The 19,924-nt window shown below is 35.4% G+C and overlaps 1 protein-coding gene across 7 annotated transcripts in view; it reads right to left on the reverse strand.

The window, feature by feature from the left end:
• LOC139970621 (synaptosomal-associated protein 25-like) overlaps nucleotides 1-19,924 on the reverse strand; it is a 147,763-nt gene that overhangs the window by 63,257 nt on the left and 64,582 nt on the right. Inside the window, exon 1 of one of the 7 annotated variants that reach the window (XM_071976468.1) lies at nucleotides 16,935-17,942. The exons of 4 other annotated variants lie outside the window; for them this stretch is intronic. In XM_071976468.1, the coding sequence (XP_071832569.1) occupies nucleotides 16,935-17,084 (150 nt within the window). In that variant the 5' untranslated portion in view covers nucleotides 17,085-17,942. Of the gene's footprint in view, nucleotides 1-16,934; nucleotides 17,979-19,924 lie in introns of those variants that run through there. 2 more of the 7 variants (XM_071976467.1, XM_071976469.1) reach the window with 2 other exon arrangements.

Below are 19,924 nucleotides of genomic sequence, written 5' to 3' on the forward strand. Positions count from 1 at the left end.
AACCCAAAATAAATCAAATTGAACTAGTAAAATAGAAACGGTGATATTATTCCACACCGATTCCCTTTGTTTGTATAATAATATAACTTCCATTGTATGCGTAACCGCCTAAAGTAGTGTAATCCTCCCATTATACCCGAAATAACTGCTCAGACTCCGATCGATATCGAGCGGACCTCACTTTATGTACCTACCACGAAGTAACATAACCCAAAATAAATCAAATTGAACTAGTGAAATAGAAAAAGTAATATTATTCTGACTGAATATTAGTAAAAAAAAGGTTGGGCGAAATGACCATGCTGGTTGGGTGAAATGACCATGCTGGTTGGGCGAAATGACCAGGCTGGTTGGGCGAAATGACCATGCTGGTTGGGCGAAATGACCATGCTGGTTGGGCGAAATGACCAGGCTGGTTGGGCGAAATGACCAGGCTGGTTGGGCGAAATGGCAGTTGGGCGAAATGGTTGTTGGGCGAAGTGACCAGAAAGCCTAACAAGTAACAGGATTACCAGTATCACTAGATAGGCACAGTGATGTGGAGATAGGTAAACTTAAGGATGCCCACTAAAATGTTACCATCTAACAACAACCATCCGTGGGATAACACAGCAGTTTTAAACAACACAACACAGACAAAAGCATCACAGAAGAGATTTGCAGAAATGTCCAATGTTTTATTGTTTGTCTTCAAATTTTTAAAATTGGGACTTGATATAGACAATTAACTGCTTTTGCTAAGTGATTTAAAAAAGTAAAGAAAATTTTAACAAAGCCAACGTTACAAGCCGACATACAAATTGATACTCTGTGATAACTGCACAGCAAGATTTTGGTGAATAGTGTTGTTAGTGTGGATACAGGTACCTTAAAGCCAGAACCAAAACCGACAGGTTTTAGAATTTGTTCCTCCCCAATCAGAAATCAAATATGCTATATACGTGAAATCTACTGAAGATCTTACCATAGCAGGCAACTTTATTGATGTCAGACAAACTAAATATCCTGATTGGTTGTATGAATTTAACCACACTGACCATCAAATTTAGAGGGTGCTATTAAGAAATGTCAATAACTCTAATACTATTAAATAATTCTACTATGTAAACATACTTGTACTATGTTAAAAATCCTTCATTTTTTTGTTATCTTGGGAGGGGGTGGGAGGGGGGTGGATGATAAGATAATGATACAAAGAAAAATTAAATTCCTTCAATAATTACCTAGTACAATATTGACAATGGACAAATATAAGGTATGATGTTGAATCAGAAGTTGAGTGATCTAGAAACTCGTCACACAGAAGTTCTCTACAAAGAGCATATATATATATATATATATATATATATATATATATCCCTTTAGAGATTTGTTTTCACATCGCTGCACAGCTGTGCTCTACGAATGTGACACACTTAAATTTGTATGTATATCATACGCGTATACCCCTGAATAACTACACATATAAGTCCAGATGGAACCCAGGGATGATTTTAAATTATTAATTTCTTTCAGTAGAGTGCATACATTATAGTGAATATATAGTCTGAGTCATATAAAAGCATATAATTTTGAGGCAGCCGTATGACTGTAGGTGAACGTGTGACTCAGGTGACAAACATGATTTGACATTAATGGCATTTTCAAATCTATCAAACAAGACCTTATTTTTCGACCAGAAGAGCCGATAATCGATCAACATATGGTTGAAAACGTTGTTGGCATTTCACAATGGCCAGAGAGTAAAAGTAGAGCAAGAATAATGAATGCATGCCCTACAAAGCACCAAGCAGGCTGTTCAACAATAAGACCATAGGCCAGGGGCCTATAGATGATTATAGATATGATAAAACTTACTGGTTTATATATTTACGAGTGACCCGCTTACCTGTCTCCCCACAACATTAGAACCTCATTCTACCGTGTCTAGTATGCCTTGGTAATCTTTTAACACTGTGCACCCTCAGTGACCGGTCCTATCCGGTCAATGCCCTTCCTTCTCATTCTACCATCCAAAGTGTTTATTCATGCGTTTTCGTAGTGGATTTTTATCTTTCGGAAACTGCCCGGAATACCTTGGATTTTTACCTAGAGACTTCCTTATAGGATTTCTAGACGTTCCAACAGCCTATTACAGCCTGATAAGTATCCTTTTCTTATAGGGAAGCGAAGTAAATACCTGTTTACCTGTATTAACTTTGTTCTCTAATATGCAGGTTACTCTAAAGTGAGCTTGACATCTACAGTTTGTTTAAAAGTTCACTTTGACAACAGCTAGAAACTTGCTACACTGATGTTAAATGGCCACATAGTTGAGCATTTATTTACACATTTTTAGACAGTTTGCTGTGGCCGAGTGGATAAAGGTGGTGGAATTTGAAGCAATGAAGCTTAGCAATCGGGAGGTTTTGGTGTTCAATACCTGGCCCTGATCAAAGTAAGGTGTGTTTTTCATCAAAGAGCAATCTAGGGTTTTCCCCATCTGATATGACATTCCAAGTTGACAAGATTCCAAATTTGAGTTAAAATGCCGAATTGGAAGCCACTTGAAAGTGAAGTTGTAATCCACTAGTCCTTGCTGGCTTCTACCAAATTGGTGGTCACTTCAAAAAGTAAAAAATAACTGCTTGATTTACAGTTTATCGCAGTCAGAAGTGTGTGGCCCAAGGTTGCCAGCTTTACTGTGATGTTATAAACCGGCCAAATTTGAGGCCTATATCAGGTAAAAAAAGGCCAAATATGACTTTGCTGTTATTTTAAGGTAATTGACACTGTGTGTCCATAGGAATTGTGTGGGTTCACAAATAATATTGCAATTGGGGTTGCTTAGACGAACGTTACTGAGTGAAAGGTCTTGGTAACAAAACTTTGGATGTTTTAAACGGATGTGTCGGCTTATATGCCGTCGGACTAAATGATCTTCTGTGAATATACACTCCAAATTGGTCCCTTTCATGCAAACACTCAGAAAAGAAGTAAACAGCCCAATAGTGTAATTTAAAGCCATTACTGCCAATTGAGGTTGTGGGGAGACAGGTAAGCAAGGAGGCTATTAGTAAATCCTGAGAACTATAAAGTTGGGATGTAATTACTAAAGAGACAATTAAACATGCAATTAAAAAAACTTATTAATACAATAATCAATAGAATGAAAATGATGTATAGTTCTGTTACATCAGAATCAGATCTCATGTAGGATTGAAACATTTGTCGATGTCAACACAGAAAACAATAATGATATATCCCTCAACCCCCCCACCTCCCCCCTCCACCTCCCCCTCCCAGGTCCCAGCAAGAAAATTTGAACATGTCACATATAGTAAACAGATCTTTGCTGGAAACTCTGGGAAGTATGTTGATATTTAAACCAATCACTATTGGCTAATTGATGATCCCCATGCATCCACTTTCTTTTCTTTTCACATTGAGCATTTAAGTCACATGAACTAATGTAATGCTGTCCTTACAGCCAGTTGCAGCTGTTTACATCTACAATGGGTTTATATACCAAAAGCTTATATTGCCTGAGGCCTCTGTGAAATTATAGAATTTACTTTTGCAGGTGTTCATACTAAATAATTTCAGGTCTCATCTCTGTGCATTTAAATATTTGATGATGTCTACACATTATTGTCTGTATATCTTAATTCGAGACAAAAACATATCGCAAAAGCAGGATCTGCTGTAAATTATATGTTAGAGGATTTTCTGTTTGTTACAGTAAACATTCTTTTCTTTTCTTTTTTGGGGGTCTAAAATCATGCTATCACAAACCAGCAATTTTTTCATACTGTCAAGGAATTACAAACCAGTTGCAATCAAACTTGAATATATATATTACAGCATTAGACTTATATAGTTTCTAATACTCCTAGTACATGTTTAAAATTTCAAGATTGGCTATTATGAAACATGCATCATTTATACACAAAATTCAGACATGGAAATTCCCCCAAACGTAATTGTGCAAAACACCTTCTTTAGACCTCATTGCATTGCATATTAAACAAGACTTATAGCCACTGAATATATTTTGTTTTTAAAGAAAAACTTGAAAATGACCGTAGCAATAAAACACAGCTTAGTGGGTTCTTTAAACATCATGTAGACCACCTGCTCTCGGGAAATAGAGGGTGCTATGTGGAATTGATATATTGGGAGCATTAAAAATATTTTCTATCACATATATATCGCTAAGTACTGACTTTGTAGCCGAAGAACCTTGTCACACTAAGAATGAATCAGTTGTATGTGTGTCATTCCCAAAGTACAATGTATCTTAAGCATAGTTTTGTCTTGAATTAAAGTGACTTAGGGAAAAACAGCATGTTAGATGCTAAATAGCCTCGAAGTAATAAATGAATGAAAAGTACAGTATACAAAGGTATGTAAGGCCATTGCATACATGGCGGTGATAAAATAAGGTATCATATAAGGTATCAAAGGTATCATAAAGTAATAATAATAATAATAATAAATGAGACTTATATAGAGCCAAATCAGTAAACAAAAGTTACTGCTCAAAGCGCTTTACAAAGAAAGTAAATTAATTTACAAAAGAACAAGTGAAAAAATGGGTCTTAAGTAGACTTTTGAAAGTAGAAAGTTTATAGCATGTTCGAATGTGATCTGGTAACTTGCTCCAGAGATAAGACCCAGAGTATTGGAAGCTTCTGTAACCATAGTTCTTCAATCGTGGTTTTGGAACAGTTAAAAACAGCTTGTTGGAGGAATGAAGTGTGCGAGTTGGAGTATATGGCAAGAGAAGTTGTGACATGTACACAGGCCGTTCAAGATAAGGTATCAAAATAAGGTATCAAAGGTTTAACAAGGTATCAAAGGTATCATAAGGTACCAAAATAAGGTATCTTATAGGCCTATATAGTCGTTCATGAATTTTGATACTGATTCTAATTCTCCCTAAAATCTGTTTGCTTTTACTTTTCACTTCCTTTAAAGAATTTTTACAGCACATTTTTTTTTTTTTATTCTAACAGCAAAAAAAAAACCTTTCCCCAGGGAAATATGAAATGTGATGAGCAGATGTAAAGCAGCCAACGATTCAAGATAATGAAAAAAAAAGTCAAATTATACAAACAAATAAGGAAAATTGTACTACAAATTGCAATCATATTTTGCACCTTATTCTAATTTCACAAACTTGCTTGGTTGTATTCTTTTAGGGGTGATGGGAGAACAAGTATCCCTGCAAATATCTTTTTTTTAGGGAAAAACCATCAATATACCATTGATGTGTTTGCAATTTGTTTCACCATAATCAGAAGAAACATATATATAGCATAGTAGAAATAAAAAAGGAACAAAAGTACCTTCTATTCAAATATGGGCAACCTTTATTCAAACTGATGCCAATTTTACACCAGTCAATATTATTCTCACAAAGTTGATCAGAAAATCATTACCAAACACGACTTAAATTCCATCGCATGCATGAGTAACCCAACTTTATGTTATTACTGTAAATGCTGTTTTTACCAACCAAATTTCTTCACAAATTTTATTTCAAAGAAAACAGATAAAAGAGTCAGAATTTCCACTTTATGAGCATCTTGCAACCTAAAATCTTGTCATTTCTGTCGTGTCATTTTCACCAGCCAAATGCACGACACAAATTTAATCAGAAAAAATATGACCAAATTAAATTTTTACGACATCCATCACAAGGACACCCCCAACATTAATTGAAAGTATGCATGTAACCAGAGTAACAAAATATTTTACAACATTTGAACAAAGAATGACTATAAACAAAAAGAGGGAACTGCAAATAATTCCATTTTTTATGCACTGGTCTACAAACATTGAATGTATGATGTTTACTAACTGTACAATTAAGTTTGTGAGCAGGAAAATGTGCGTTGGAAAATAAATGGCTGAATGAATGTATGCAACATGTCTATAATTACAGACTGCACTAGACGACAGGCAACCGATACGGTCACTGATAGTGAACTTTCGATATATATATAACACCATAAGATCACCAAATATCACCTTACAGCACCACATAATCACTGTGAATGTGAGCTGAAGATATAACACCATAAGACCACCATATATCACCATACAGCACCATACAATCACTGTCAATGTGAACTTAAATATATATGTAACACCATAAGATTACCAAAGATCACCATACAGCACCATACAATCACTGTGAATGTGAACTTAAGATATAACACCATAAGACCACCATCTATCACCATACAGCACCATACAATCACTGTCAATGTGAACTTAAATTTGTGTAACACCATAAGATTACCAAAGATCACCATACAGCACCATACAATCACTGTGAATGTGAACTTAAGATATAACACCATAAGACCACCATCTATCACCATACAGCAACATACGATCACTGTGAATATGAACTAAGTAATACATCCTATTCGTACCATGGAGTACACATTGTTAATTGTGTCTACAAACTGCACTCAAAGGAAAATAATGTTTCCTTTCATTTGTTTTATATTTTAGACAGGAAAAAAAGACACAAAGGAAACTCTACCAACTCCCTTAATTCCCTGAATATTTGGAGACATTGAACATACATTCACTACTTGATCGATCCCTGATTCGAGTTCACACGATTAAGAGTAATTTAAACCTAACTTGACTTTTCCTTCACTAGGTCACAGGTCCCCAATGTGAATTCATATAGTCAAGAGTAACAAGTAATTGGACTATTCCTTCACTGCATAGTCTCCAATGTGAATTCATATAGGCAAGAGTAACAAGTAACTTGACTATTCCTTCACTGGATTGTCTCCAATATGAATTCATAAAGTTAAGAGTAACAAGTAATTTGATTATTCCTTCACTGGATTGTCAACAATGTGAATTCATATAGTCAAGAGTAACAAGTAACTTGACTATTCCTTCACTGGATTGTCTCCAATATGAATTCATAAAGTTACGAGTACAATGTGAATTCATATAGTCAAGAGTAACAAGTAACTTGACTATTCCTTCACTGGATTGTCTCCAATATGAATTCATAAAGTTAAGAGTAACAAGTAATTTGATTATTCCTTCACTGGATTGTCAACAATGTGAATTCATATAGTCAAGAGTAACAAGTAACTTGACTATTCCTTCACTGGATTGTCTCCAATATGAATTCATAAAGTTAAGAGTAACAAGTAATTTGATTATTCCTTCACTGGATTGTCTCCAATGTGAATTCATATAGTCAAGAGTAACAAGTAACTTGACTATTCCTTCCCTTCATGCATTATACAAGGCTGACTATCTTTCCTACATGGGAAGACATACAGACTCAATCATACCCTTGACTTTAAGAGCTTGAACAAGTCATGCAAAGCACTCACCGCCAAATAGGAAATCCATTTCTTATATATATATACCTACTCAGTGCAGTATGTTTACTAATGTTATATGTGATACATGTGTATGTCTTATGTGATCTCATCCCGGGACTGAGACCCATATATATTTATATATATATATATATATATATATATATATATATATATAAATATATTTATATATATATATGTGTGTATATATATATATATATATATATATATATATATATGTATATATATATATATGTGTATATATATATAGGTGTATATATATATATATATATATATATATATAGATAGGTGTATATATATATATATATATGTATATATATATGCATTTTTAATCATGAAATGGTACAAAACCTATGGAAACTGGACAATTATTAACCTATCAACAGGAATCGAATAGGTTTTAATGTGCATCTCGATCGAGTTCTAGAGAAACTAACTTGAGAGCGTGTACTTAATTGTACATGAGTAATCGTTTTCTAAAATTTGAGTAATTAGACACCTAAATTGGGCAGAGCAAAAATCCTCTCGGTACATTTCCTATGCTGTAGATATACACAGCACAGTACATAGTATAATGTTATATGTGTGTGTGTTTGTATCACATGAGCTCATCAAGAACCGAGACACTCATATATGGTTATCATAAATATGCTATCTACGGAAGCTAGGCAATTTATTAAAGTATCAATTAAGGCAGAAGCCATACTTTGATTTTCATTTTAATTAAATTTTTTTGTTTGGGGGGGACACAAATTCTGACAGATGTTCATCCTGGGGAGGGGACTAATTAAAGGGGTATCCCTTCTCCCCTTTGAGATCATTTTGTTTGGGTTTCAAAGAGGGCTTAGATGCAAATGGTGCCATCATTATAGTTTCCATTATAACATGAGGATAGGAAATAGGTGGGGAGTTGGTATTTAGGAACATATTTGCTTTCAGTTATGGCACAGATTAATTCTGCTGCAAGACATCTCTAAATAAGAACAAAGGTCATTCGTCTGTTTCCATCATTCACAATGCCAACTGGTAGTGTTCAACACTAAACCACACAGTAATTGATTTCACGGATCCTCAGGGAACTTAGAAGCACTAGTGTTTATTGATTCTAAAGATTTTTTCAAAGCCATTAGATCCCTTTGATTAACTTTATGTGAATTTAATTAACATTTGAAGCTTTCACTTGAAATTTGTTAACCAGTGTTTGTTTCGAAGCTTGACTGTGATCATAATACTAAAATAACTGGTATATCTGACAAGGTCACACATTTCTCAGAACTGAATAAACAATGTGTTAATTAATATATATTAAGTAATCCCTAATTAGCAATCATACTGCAAATGGTAAAGACTCTTGATCAGTAGCAATCATATTCTGAACAATATAATTGAATAAATGAAAAGTTGGTACACATTTGCATGGCTCAGGTTTTTAATGCCATCTTGAGGGTTGTTAAAATCTTTTATGTCCCTTGTGAAGTAATTTTTGCTCTTTTGTGACTAGAATCTGTACAGTGTGGTTTGTCATTGTGTCTATTAATGACAGATTGAGTGACTTTATCACCGTATATTAGATTTACATTCTTCTCGTCGCTGTGCAGTATTAAACAGACAGTCTTTGATACCAAAAGAAAAAAGTGCTGCTCTTAGAAAAGGTTTGAGTGCAAAGTACACTCACTGGAATAAATGTAAATATAAACGTTTGTTTGAAGGATAAATCAGGCTCATCCGAAAAGTTGCAAAGCAACAAGCTTAGGTTGCTTGTACATTTAAAGTAGTACCTTTGCATCGGTGACGTTCCAAAGACACTTGTAACACAATAAGTTCCTCCCTAGCAAGTATCTGCTTGTGAGCTAATCTGACAAAGTGCTGAATAATTTGTGTATTTTTAAAGATCCATGTCATTGCCGCTAGATGTCTGCCACATTGCATGCCAGATGACAGACATCATGTCAGATGTCGGTGGGGTGGGGGTGTGGGATTTAAATAAAAAATGCATGTAGTGCTTCCAGTAGCAGAAAACTAGTGTATGAATGCAGACCTTTTCTGTATTCATTTGATAGATCCTCATGAAGTGCAGCAAGAGGAATCTGAATCGAGCAGATGAATATCCATACTAGAAAATGTGTTGTATACAGTCTAGGGAGGAGAAAGGAGAGGAGGGGGGGGTCAGCTCAAAATTTTACCCATTGTTGACAGTAGATCAGGGGGCATATGCATAGGAGACAGTTTTAAGAGAAGAAGGAAGTACATCTGGGGCATGATTGAGTCATTCAATCTTTCGCTAACAGACATAATTTTAAAACAAAATTTGATATAATAACAAAAAGGTAATATAATGTAAAATCGTGCTATCGGGATGTGACTTTGACCTAAACTCATGCAACATATTTTACAATATTTGTGATAGAATAAAAGGAAAAAGACAACTCAGGCCTTGCGACAATTCTTACTAGTATATTGAAATCTCATATACATTTAGTTATTTACTTTAGCCGGAATACTCTTATATGAATAGTTCTCATTGGAGTCATCTTCAGTAGATGTATCATTGAAAATGCTATCATGATGTTACTTTGACCCACTCATATACTCAATATATTTTGCAGATTTTTGACAGAATAAAAACCTGGGGGAAAATATCAGGTCAGGTGTTTGGACAATTTCTCCAAGTGTTTGGACTCTAAGGGCAATAACTGCCAGAGTAGTTACTATACATAACGTTAGCCAGAGCTATCTAAACGAAACTTTGCAGTGGGTCCATCTAAAGAAGATGAATTGTGAACTATATTTAATCATCATTTTTAATGCAATTTTACTACAGTACCCAAAAAGTTGTCATACAGATTTACAGTGACCTTTTGGAATATATACATCTCACAATCTCCAACTTTTCATCAGTGTTAAGGTATTTGATCTTGATATTGAAATCTATAAATATTAATAAGACCCCAAACTTTATCCACAAACAAATCTTTTAGTAGATGAAGCGAGAAACATATTTTCATGAATATTAAATTATTGTTGCCAGCGTGAGAGAGTCGACTCGTCCTCTTCTGCATTGCCCACCGCTGTCTTTAATGCAAGAAAAGTGAGCATAAAAATATTGGAAAAAATTTACAAGAGATTTTTACATAGTATTATTATTATAGATAGCTTTCAGGTTGGTTTTTCAAAGGGAAAGGCCTGTGCATGTTTTTAAGTAAGAGTCAACAGGGATGGTAACATAGACTTCACCTCAATTTCACAGTCCATCAAAACTGGTGAAAAAGAAAATCGGCTTTCATGATGACAGGATGTTATTAAAGAATTTAAAAACAGATCATTTGTGCAGAATAATTAATCCACCGAGCAGAGTTTTTCATCCCATGTCAAGCAGCCATGAGAGCTCTTCTAGCACTAATGGCAATCTCCATTTGGTAGATCTCAAAAGATAAGTCACAATTATGGAGTATATATATATATACAAACCCTGGGAAAAGTGATATACACATTAAATGCTCAGAATGTCCTAGAAAGAACCTGCATTTGATTCAAAAATTTTCACAACTTTTTTTTCTTTTCTTTTGATAGTGTGAGAACTCATAAATATATAACATAGAATAATTTCAGCAATGCTTAAACACTTAGTAACCTGAGTATTTCCATCATGCAAATGTCTCAGGTTTTCTTTCCATGAGAGGATTGGCGATTGTTTTAAGCAGCTGGTCGTGTTTTCATTTGTAACGAATAATCCCTACATATCAACCATATAATTTGAACTGATACCGTATCAAATAGTTTGTTGCAGTCACTGCTAACAAAATTGCCCTGTATAGTTTGGTGATGCACATGGCCACCTGTTTGAAGATTCAGAGGAATTTTAGAGTTTAAGCATATTATCCCCCCTCATGAGGTAAGAGACATGCCATGTATATCAATACGTTATCTGTCTTTTTATGCATACTTTTCACTTCAACTCTAAGACGCATATTTATGGTACTACGTAGTAAAGTTAGCATTTAAATGCCCTCAATTCTATAGATGATTCATCTTTGTAAGATAATATTATGGAATTGGGCAGTAAATAGCTGCAGTACGAAATGCAATATTCATGCGTGGTTATAGCAAAAAGTTAATTAGTATAACTTTAACTCCTAATTAAAAGGCTGCCTCAAAGGTTTTCTCGGAATATCATTATCCTATCCGAGTTGAATAAACAACGTTATTTTGATGATTGTTATCATCTGTAAAGACAATACAAATAATTACATAATTGGCACAACCTTGCTTCGTTAATAAGGAAATACGGTGTTATCCCATCAAGTTCCATGGTCTATTTTATGCAGATGTCAGGCAAACGATACGATCGTTGCGTACACTAAACTCAGCGGTAGAAGGCCAGGGTTAGAAATTTCAATTACGGTACTCGATGAATGTAACAAGAAATGCTAATCAAAGTGTGAGTGATATGACTAGAAAATAATTGTTTGCGAACTATCGTGTCAAATGCGTGGGGTAAATAATGACTGTAAGGTGGGGTGTATTATACCCCACGTGCACAGATCTATAAGCCACTGTAAATAGATATTAGTGATAGGAGTCTATTCACAGAGTTGTCGAATATATCTCACTATTTATAGCTTTACAAATTCACCGCCAACTGCAGAGAAGAAACATGTCTTTAGGCTTCAACAACGGGCATATGCAAATATATTTCTGCCCAGCGTGCACTTCATCCAAAATGCTATAAAAAGTGATTATTGTTACTGTTTGAACCACAACAATGGCTTTATAGATACATATAATAATATATACATATAATAATATATACATATCTGTATGTTCTTCTGGCAGCCTGCCATGTATTTATTTTAACAGACATTTCCTTTGTGAAGTGTTTTTTCTAAATTACAAACCAAGTTTATAGACTCTGATAAATTATAAAACTTACTGGTTTATATATTTACGAGTGACCCACTTACCTGTCTCCCCACAACCTATGCACCACATTCTACCGTGTCTAGAATGCCCTGGTAAACTTTTAACACTGTACACCCTCACTGGCCCTAATGGCCTTCCTTCATTTTTCTACCCACAAAGTGTCTCACTGTGTTTTTCGGAGTTAGGAAATTTTCGCGAAATTCGCCCGTTGTGGGGAGACAGGTAAGTGGGGAACGAAGTAAATAGGGAGACACTATGTACTGCTCACTTAAAGCAGCTTTCTCAGTTGAAATTGATAAATGTATCATTATATGCTAGTACACAGTAAAATCCATTAATAATAAAAAATATTTCTCATTATTATGTTCAGTCAGGTTTCATTTTCAGTGGTGAAGCAAATTAATGTAAAAACATTTTTGATATTTGCTTCTACATATGTCTTTTATACTACAATGACAGGTGTCCAGTCAACAAAATATTGATAACTCAATCGAAATCATTCAATGCTCACTCCTATTGGGGGGAGGGGGGGAGGGGGATATAGGTGAACTAATTGGTTTGGTTATAATGCAATCTTATTAGATACTCATGTATTTGGAGAAATTGCCAACCAAACTCAAAAGAAAAACTTGGAGTTGCTTTGATTTTAGATTCAGTTCAGAACAATCACATTAATAATGGGGCGGAAATAAACTGGATCTTGACCGAGAAAACCGACCACACAGTAAATATTTCCCCATTAGAATTAGCTGCACTAAAAGACAGACTATGGTCCTTATGTTTGAGTTTTAAGTTTGAGTAAATTTCCACAACAATTAGAGAGGAGTAGCACAGAGTCAAGATGGTGGAGGAGGAGGACTGAGAAAGCATTAGCTTGTACGAGCAGTCCCCGTTAATTAAACAGTTGAACAGTACAGATGAGTAGAATACAACAATAGAGGTGGGGAGGGGGAAAAAAGAAAAGAAAAGAAAATTATATATATACTGCTTCTAAGCAATATCTATGAATATATACAAATAAAGATTTCTAGTGTTTGTTTCTTTTTAAAAAAAAAATATGAATTGCAATCTAAGAGTAAATCTGAATTTTAGTTGATTACTTTTGAAATTATCTTCAGCTGGTATTATTTATAATCAACTGTTTCCAGTGTATAAAATCCAACAAACTCAATCAAGAGTATGTTACCATAAATCATAACAAGATTGATGTATCTACGTGCTTAGGAACTGAATTTGCAGGAAAAGAGCAAAATAAGAAAGGAAACACATATGCTTTCCCAAAACAGAAATTTATCCCACCCAGGCTCTGTAAAAGAGCAAACCAGAATATAAAGATGTCAACCTTGTGAATATTTACTGACATTAACCATGGCGCCCTGGAGGGCTGTTTATACTCTTTACAGTAATAAAGTGTAATACAAAATGTTTAAAATTAGAACTAGACCTCTGAAAAGACACAAACAATAGGACATATCAACAGATGGCATATATAGCCGCATCCTGGTCCTAAATGTGCGTGAGTATGTTTGCTTATGTTTGCGTGTGTGTGGGTGTGTGTGTTCATGCTGAAGTATCCAAGTCGTTTGCATTCATGTTTCATGGTTCGGAGACTGAACCGCTGCAGTAATTTAAAAACATCAAACAGCTGTACATAATGAGTTAATCGCTACTTCCTTGAGTAGTGTAGTATTTGAAGTAAAAGAACACTTTACCTCAAAATAATAAAAGTATACACTGAAAGCTTGCCAAAGCTACTACATCGATTTATTACACAGAAGATGAGTATGCAAGGGTTTGACTATTAGAACCAGGACTAAATTTATAACTTAATAACATATTTACTACCCAAGAAACATGGGCGGCGATCATGGGGGGGACGTGGGGGACATGTCCCCCCCAATATTTTAGGTGGGGGGGATATAGTATCAAATATCCCCCCCAATATTTGGTGGCATAGTTTTTTTTAAGCATATGTTTTGTATTTTTTTATGATATCGCTAGTAATTTCAAACTAGAAAATGCTTAGATCAACTTACAAGGCCTGGGAAGTGCCATTTCCAGCAATCTGGGAGGCATTTTCGGCCCCCAATTTTTTTTTGCGCTTCGCGACAACTAATGGTGGCGCTACGCTTAGAAAGTCTAGGTACAAGCTTTGCCCCGCCCAAATTCCTCGCAAGGCGCCTGTCTAACCGTGTCACAATTTGTTACTATATGACCGAAAGTAGCTTTTACTTTTTTTTCGAAATGAATAGCTAGACGGACCGCATCCGTAATGAAATTTGGTTTGCATCTTGTGTAAGTACGTACAATCACACATATGATCCACATCGATATGGGTTCACTGGGTTTCCATTTGGCCTGTTTCCTACAAGATTTCTATAACCGCAGGTGCGTAGCCAAGTGAGGGGGATGAAGGGTGGAGACCGCCCTCCCCCTCGAGCATATTATTTTGGTATTTTCTATGATATCGAAGTTTTATAGTAGCCGTTATAAGAGGTTTTAATATTTGTACACCAATAATTTAACTGTGTCTGAATTTTCGAAAATTCCGTGACCAACATTCTTCATCATACTTCCCTCTACTCGTGCAATTTTGACCGGTCTGTTAGGGGTTGAGGGTTTTTTTCTGTATTGGTTGTCCATAGATGGAATATTATGTAACATTATGGGTATGTTTTGAAGTGAATTTATTATTCAAATTCTGAACAACTAATGGGCTTAAAACCTTGAAAAGTGGGGCTGACGGGTATTGTGGGGCGTTACGTAGAATTACCTACAAAAGCAATGATCCACAGGAGATGCAATGAGGTAGAACATGATGTGTGACTGGTGACAATCTTGAAAAAAGGTTATGAATGAAAAAAAAAAACTATTAGGAAAAACTTGGTTCTCAGGCAAAAGTGTACATCTGGTTGGTCAGTTTCAAGCCCGAGAAGTGCCATTTTCGGTGATCTGGGGGGCTATCAAAACCAGAAATTTTCTTGTACGCTGCGCGCCAACCAATGGTGGCGCTCCGCTTTGATAGTAATTCACCTGCATGTCCCCCCCAATATTTGAAACAGATCGCCGCCCCTGCCAAGAAATATATCTGGTGCAATAGTTATCACCACATTTGCTTGGCCTTATTATACATTTTAATACAAACTTACTGAAAAGTAAAAAGGAAATGTCTTACTTATTCACATGTGCGAAAGGTAATTATGAGCATGAATTTATGAGAATAGCTCTCATATGTTAGCTTCATCTATGGGAGCAAGCTACACTAAGATCAGCTATGATGTTGTAACTAAACTAATAAATGCATCATTTCCAGACCTCATATGTAGCTTCATCTACGGGAGAAAGCTGTATCAAGGTTGCTACAATGTTGATATTAACCTATATATTATTATAGATCTCATATATGTTTATAGCCTCATCTATGGGAGCAAGGCTACACAGCTATCACATGTAACTAAACTAATAAATGCATCATTTCCAGACCTCATATGTAGCTTCATCTATGGGAGAAAGCTGTATCAAGCTGGCTATGATGATGCTATTAACCTATATATTATTATAGATCTCATATGTTTATAGCTTCATCTATGGGAGCAAGGCTACACAGCTATCACATGTAACTAAACTAATAAATGCATCATTTCCAGACCTCATATGTAGCTTCATCTATGGGAGAAAGCTGTATCAAGCTGGCTATGATGATGCTATTAACCTATATATTATTATAGATCTCATATGTTTATAGCTTCATCTATGGGAGCAAGGCTACACAGCTATCACATGTAACTAAACTAATGAATGCATCAATTACAGACCTCATATGTAGCTTCATCTATGGGAGAAAGCTGTATCAAGCTGGCTACAATGTTGATATTAACCTATATATTATTATAGATCTCATATATGTTTATAGCCTCATTCTATGGGAGCAAGCTTCACAGCTATCACATGTAACTAAACTAATAAATTCATCATTTCCAGACCTCATATGTAGCTTCATCTATGGGAGAAAGCTGTATCAAGCTGGCTATGATGATGCTATTAACCTATATATTATTATAGATCTCATATGTTTATAGCTTCCTTTATGGGAGCAAGGCTTCAGAGCTATCACATGTAACTAAACTAATGAATGCATCAATTACAGACCTCATATGTAGCTTCATCTACGGGAGAAAGCTGTATCAAGGTGGCTACGATGTTGATATTAACCTATATATTATTATAGATCTCATATGTTTATAGCTTCATCTATGGGAGCAAGGCTACACAGCTATCACATGTAACTAAACTAATGAATGCATCAATTACAGACCTCATATGTAGCTTCATCTATGGGAGAAAGCTGTATCAAGCTGGCTATGATGTTGCTAGTAACCTATATATTATTATCGATTTCATATGTTAGCCTCATCTATTCATCTATGGGAGAAATCTACATTACAAGGGCTACATAAATTACAGACCTCATATGTAGCTTCATCTATGGGAGAAAGCTACATTAAAATCAGTTAAATGATGTTGTAACTAAACTAAGGAATACATAGTTTACAGACCTCATATGTAGCTTCATCTATGGGAGAAAGCTACATTAAAATCAGCTATGATGTTGTAAATAAACTAATGAATACATAATTTACAGACCTCATATGTAGCTACCTCTACGGGAGATAGCTGCTGTTCCTCAACAGCTTCAACCTCTTCATCCTCTGGCAATCTCTGCTTCTTCTTTTTCCTTCTCTTCCCACTCTTCCCAGGCACGTGGCCATTTTGTAATGGTTCTTGTTCTTCCATTGTTTTATAAATGTTACTCCGCTTGTGACATTCGAAAGGCACTTAACATAAGCTCTCCTATATAATATTTTTCACATCAAACTCTCTTTGTCAGGGTATCTTTGATTTAAATAATTTTGATATTTTTGACCGTATATCATTCAAGACATATACACACAGTAGGAATTTTTTCCAAAAGTAACTAATGCCTGTGATCGGGCCAAAGCGTTTTCGGCGAACTACGCGTCCGCCTCTTGAGGCATTTCCAACGATCGGAACTCAAGCACACGTGGATGATAATACGAAAAACCTCTCCGAAACCGTCTGTAGAGCCTGCATTTGTCAAACAGGTGGTTTCCATTTGAAATTTATTCCAATTATATTCCACATATCCCGACGCGAGTCTTCCCGTCCTGGTCAGTGTCTCGGTAACATGTGCTCGCTCCTTTGGCCTTTAACGACTCCTACACGTTTCCCCGCGATCCCACTGAATGACGACTGCTTTGTCTTTGTAGTACATAAGACAAACGATAAGTAGCTCCTTCCATCAATGCTACACCTCCTCGTTTCGTCGATCAGAACAGAAATTTTGCCGAGTAATTTTCTGACACCGGTCTTTTTCGCTGATCCCCTGAATTCAGACGAGCTCAATATTCCTCACATGAATGCACCCCAGCTCTCTGTAATTTTCTTTCCAGCCCTCGCGATGATCATCACATAGCGACGATGCTAACTTGTGACGGTGATACCTTGTCAGCTTATGATGAAGCTTAACGGGGATGATGATGATGAGAGGCAGAGAGCAGCAGCCAGCAAGCAAGCAACTCTGAGAGCTCATTGATTGACTTGCAACCTACCGACACTGAATATTTCTTCCACGCTTCGATGGAGATGAGAGTCTCCCCACAAAGCCTTGTTAATATTGATGTTGCTTCTTCTTCTTCCTTTTGTGAAAGATATATAGTTCGTAATGAGAGAGTCTACAATGTCAGCCCTAGTAGTCAAAAGTATTGGCCTGATTGCACAAAGGTTGGCTTTATATTATGCGGCTGCAAAAGCTGTGTGCACATGCAGGCAATGTTTTTTTATGAGGCTGAGGTCATTTATACTTCTATAAAAATGTGGGAGGCTATGTTTACTCTCTTTTTTTTTTTTAGGTTTTTGTTCCCGACTATTTTCTTCTTCTTCTTTGGCTTCTTCTTCGTTTTTGTTTAGAAGACAAAATCCGGCCTCAAATCATCTACACAGACCGCAGGCAATGCAAGTGGTAAACACAACCTCAAAATTACCAGCCAAAGGCATAACCTTCGGAGGGCTCTCATCATTATTTATTGCTTTCACTTAAAACTGCTCTGTTTTGGAATCTGTGATTGTAAATGCTAAAACCAGAAATTGAGAGCAACGGAATGTCATTGGAAGGATCCAAACCCTCGAGATGTGATAGGATGCTAAAGAAGCTGACTTACCTATAAATAAAAAGCTAAACATGTAGTTTTTTGTATAATATCTGTATCAAATACTTTAGTATGTATTAAACTAAAACACCAGCAGCAGATTTTTGGATACTCAATTGGGAGCAACAATGCATTGTGGGACTGTAATTAAGTTACCAACACTGGGGTAATGGGTTAAAGAATCTGACTTTACTACAAAGTTGACATCTGATGTTTTATTTACACAAAATATGCTGTTTGAGACAGCTATCAAAGATGCATGTGTACATTTGGAAACTTTGGTAGCAATGATGTGTGGATTGTAAGATTCCATGATCCCTGTGTCGTAGGTCAAAGAATCTGACTTTAACGAAACATTTAATATTTGATATTTTGTATGCTTTAAATATTTTTTGTTTGTTTAAAATATATCTTTGCTTTTATTATAACTATGATAAGAGCAATAAATAATCGACATGTATACAAACTTGAAAGCATAAAAAGCTGCCACATGTGTAAATTAAAAAAAAAAAAACGATTCTAAGCATATTTCTGTGTTAGTATTAACTTGGACAATGAGGTCAGTCTTCAACAGATATAAACTGGCTAAATAACTGCATCTTTGATATAATTTTCACATGTCCCATGACATTCCTACCGATATTTTTGGAACCTGTTTATTATATAAAGCTCTCTTCATTTAACAGGGCAAAATTAAATAATCATGACAATTAGAGCTTCAGCAATATTTTGACCCGAGTGCAATGCTCAGATAAATGATAATCTTCAATTGCATGATGAATTGCGAAATGTATAATATGGGCAACGCTGACGATAGAGGTCAGGTGCCATAATTGTCCCCACGCAGTGCCCAACCTCGCCACCCCTTGGATATGGGGTTCGACCAATAATTACTTCAATATTAACTCCTTTGTCTATATGGGATTCCTCCAATAATTACTTCAATACTAACTCCTTTGTCTAAACAGGTTCGACCAATGATTACTTGGCTATTAAATCCTTTGGTACGTATAATAACATTACAACAACAACAAAAATATTATAAAATATAAAAACAACATGAAGTTAACTGCAGACATATCTAGTCCCTCTAGCAATGCACCTATAAAATCAATATCAGCTGATTCGAATAGACTATGTACCCTATATAAAGACTTGCTATATATCAGGATAGCTGCACGTGCATATAATGCTGCTTGCACATATAAAGATCATCTATATAAGTTAGCCAAGGTCATACTCCCTGAAGAAAAAACATTTATTTTGACTGTATTGTTGAATATATGTTCCACCCTCTGAAATGTCAGTACATGCAGGAAAAGGTATAGATGATGTTAGTAGTATATATACATATATATATATATATATATATATATATATATGTATGTATTTGTATATATATATATA

Source organism: Apostichopus japonicus, chromosome 8, assembly GCF_037975245.1.
Source record: "Apostichopus japonicus isolate 1M-3 chromosome 8, ASM3797524v1, whole genome shotgun sequence".
Lineage (NCBI taxonomy): Eukaryota > Metazoa > Echinodermata > Holothuroidea > Aspidochirotida > Stichopodidae > Apostichopus > Apostichopus japonicus.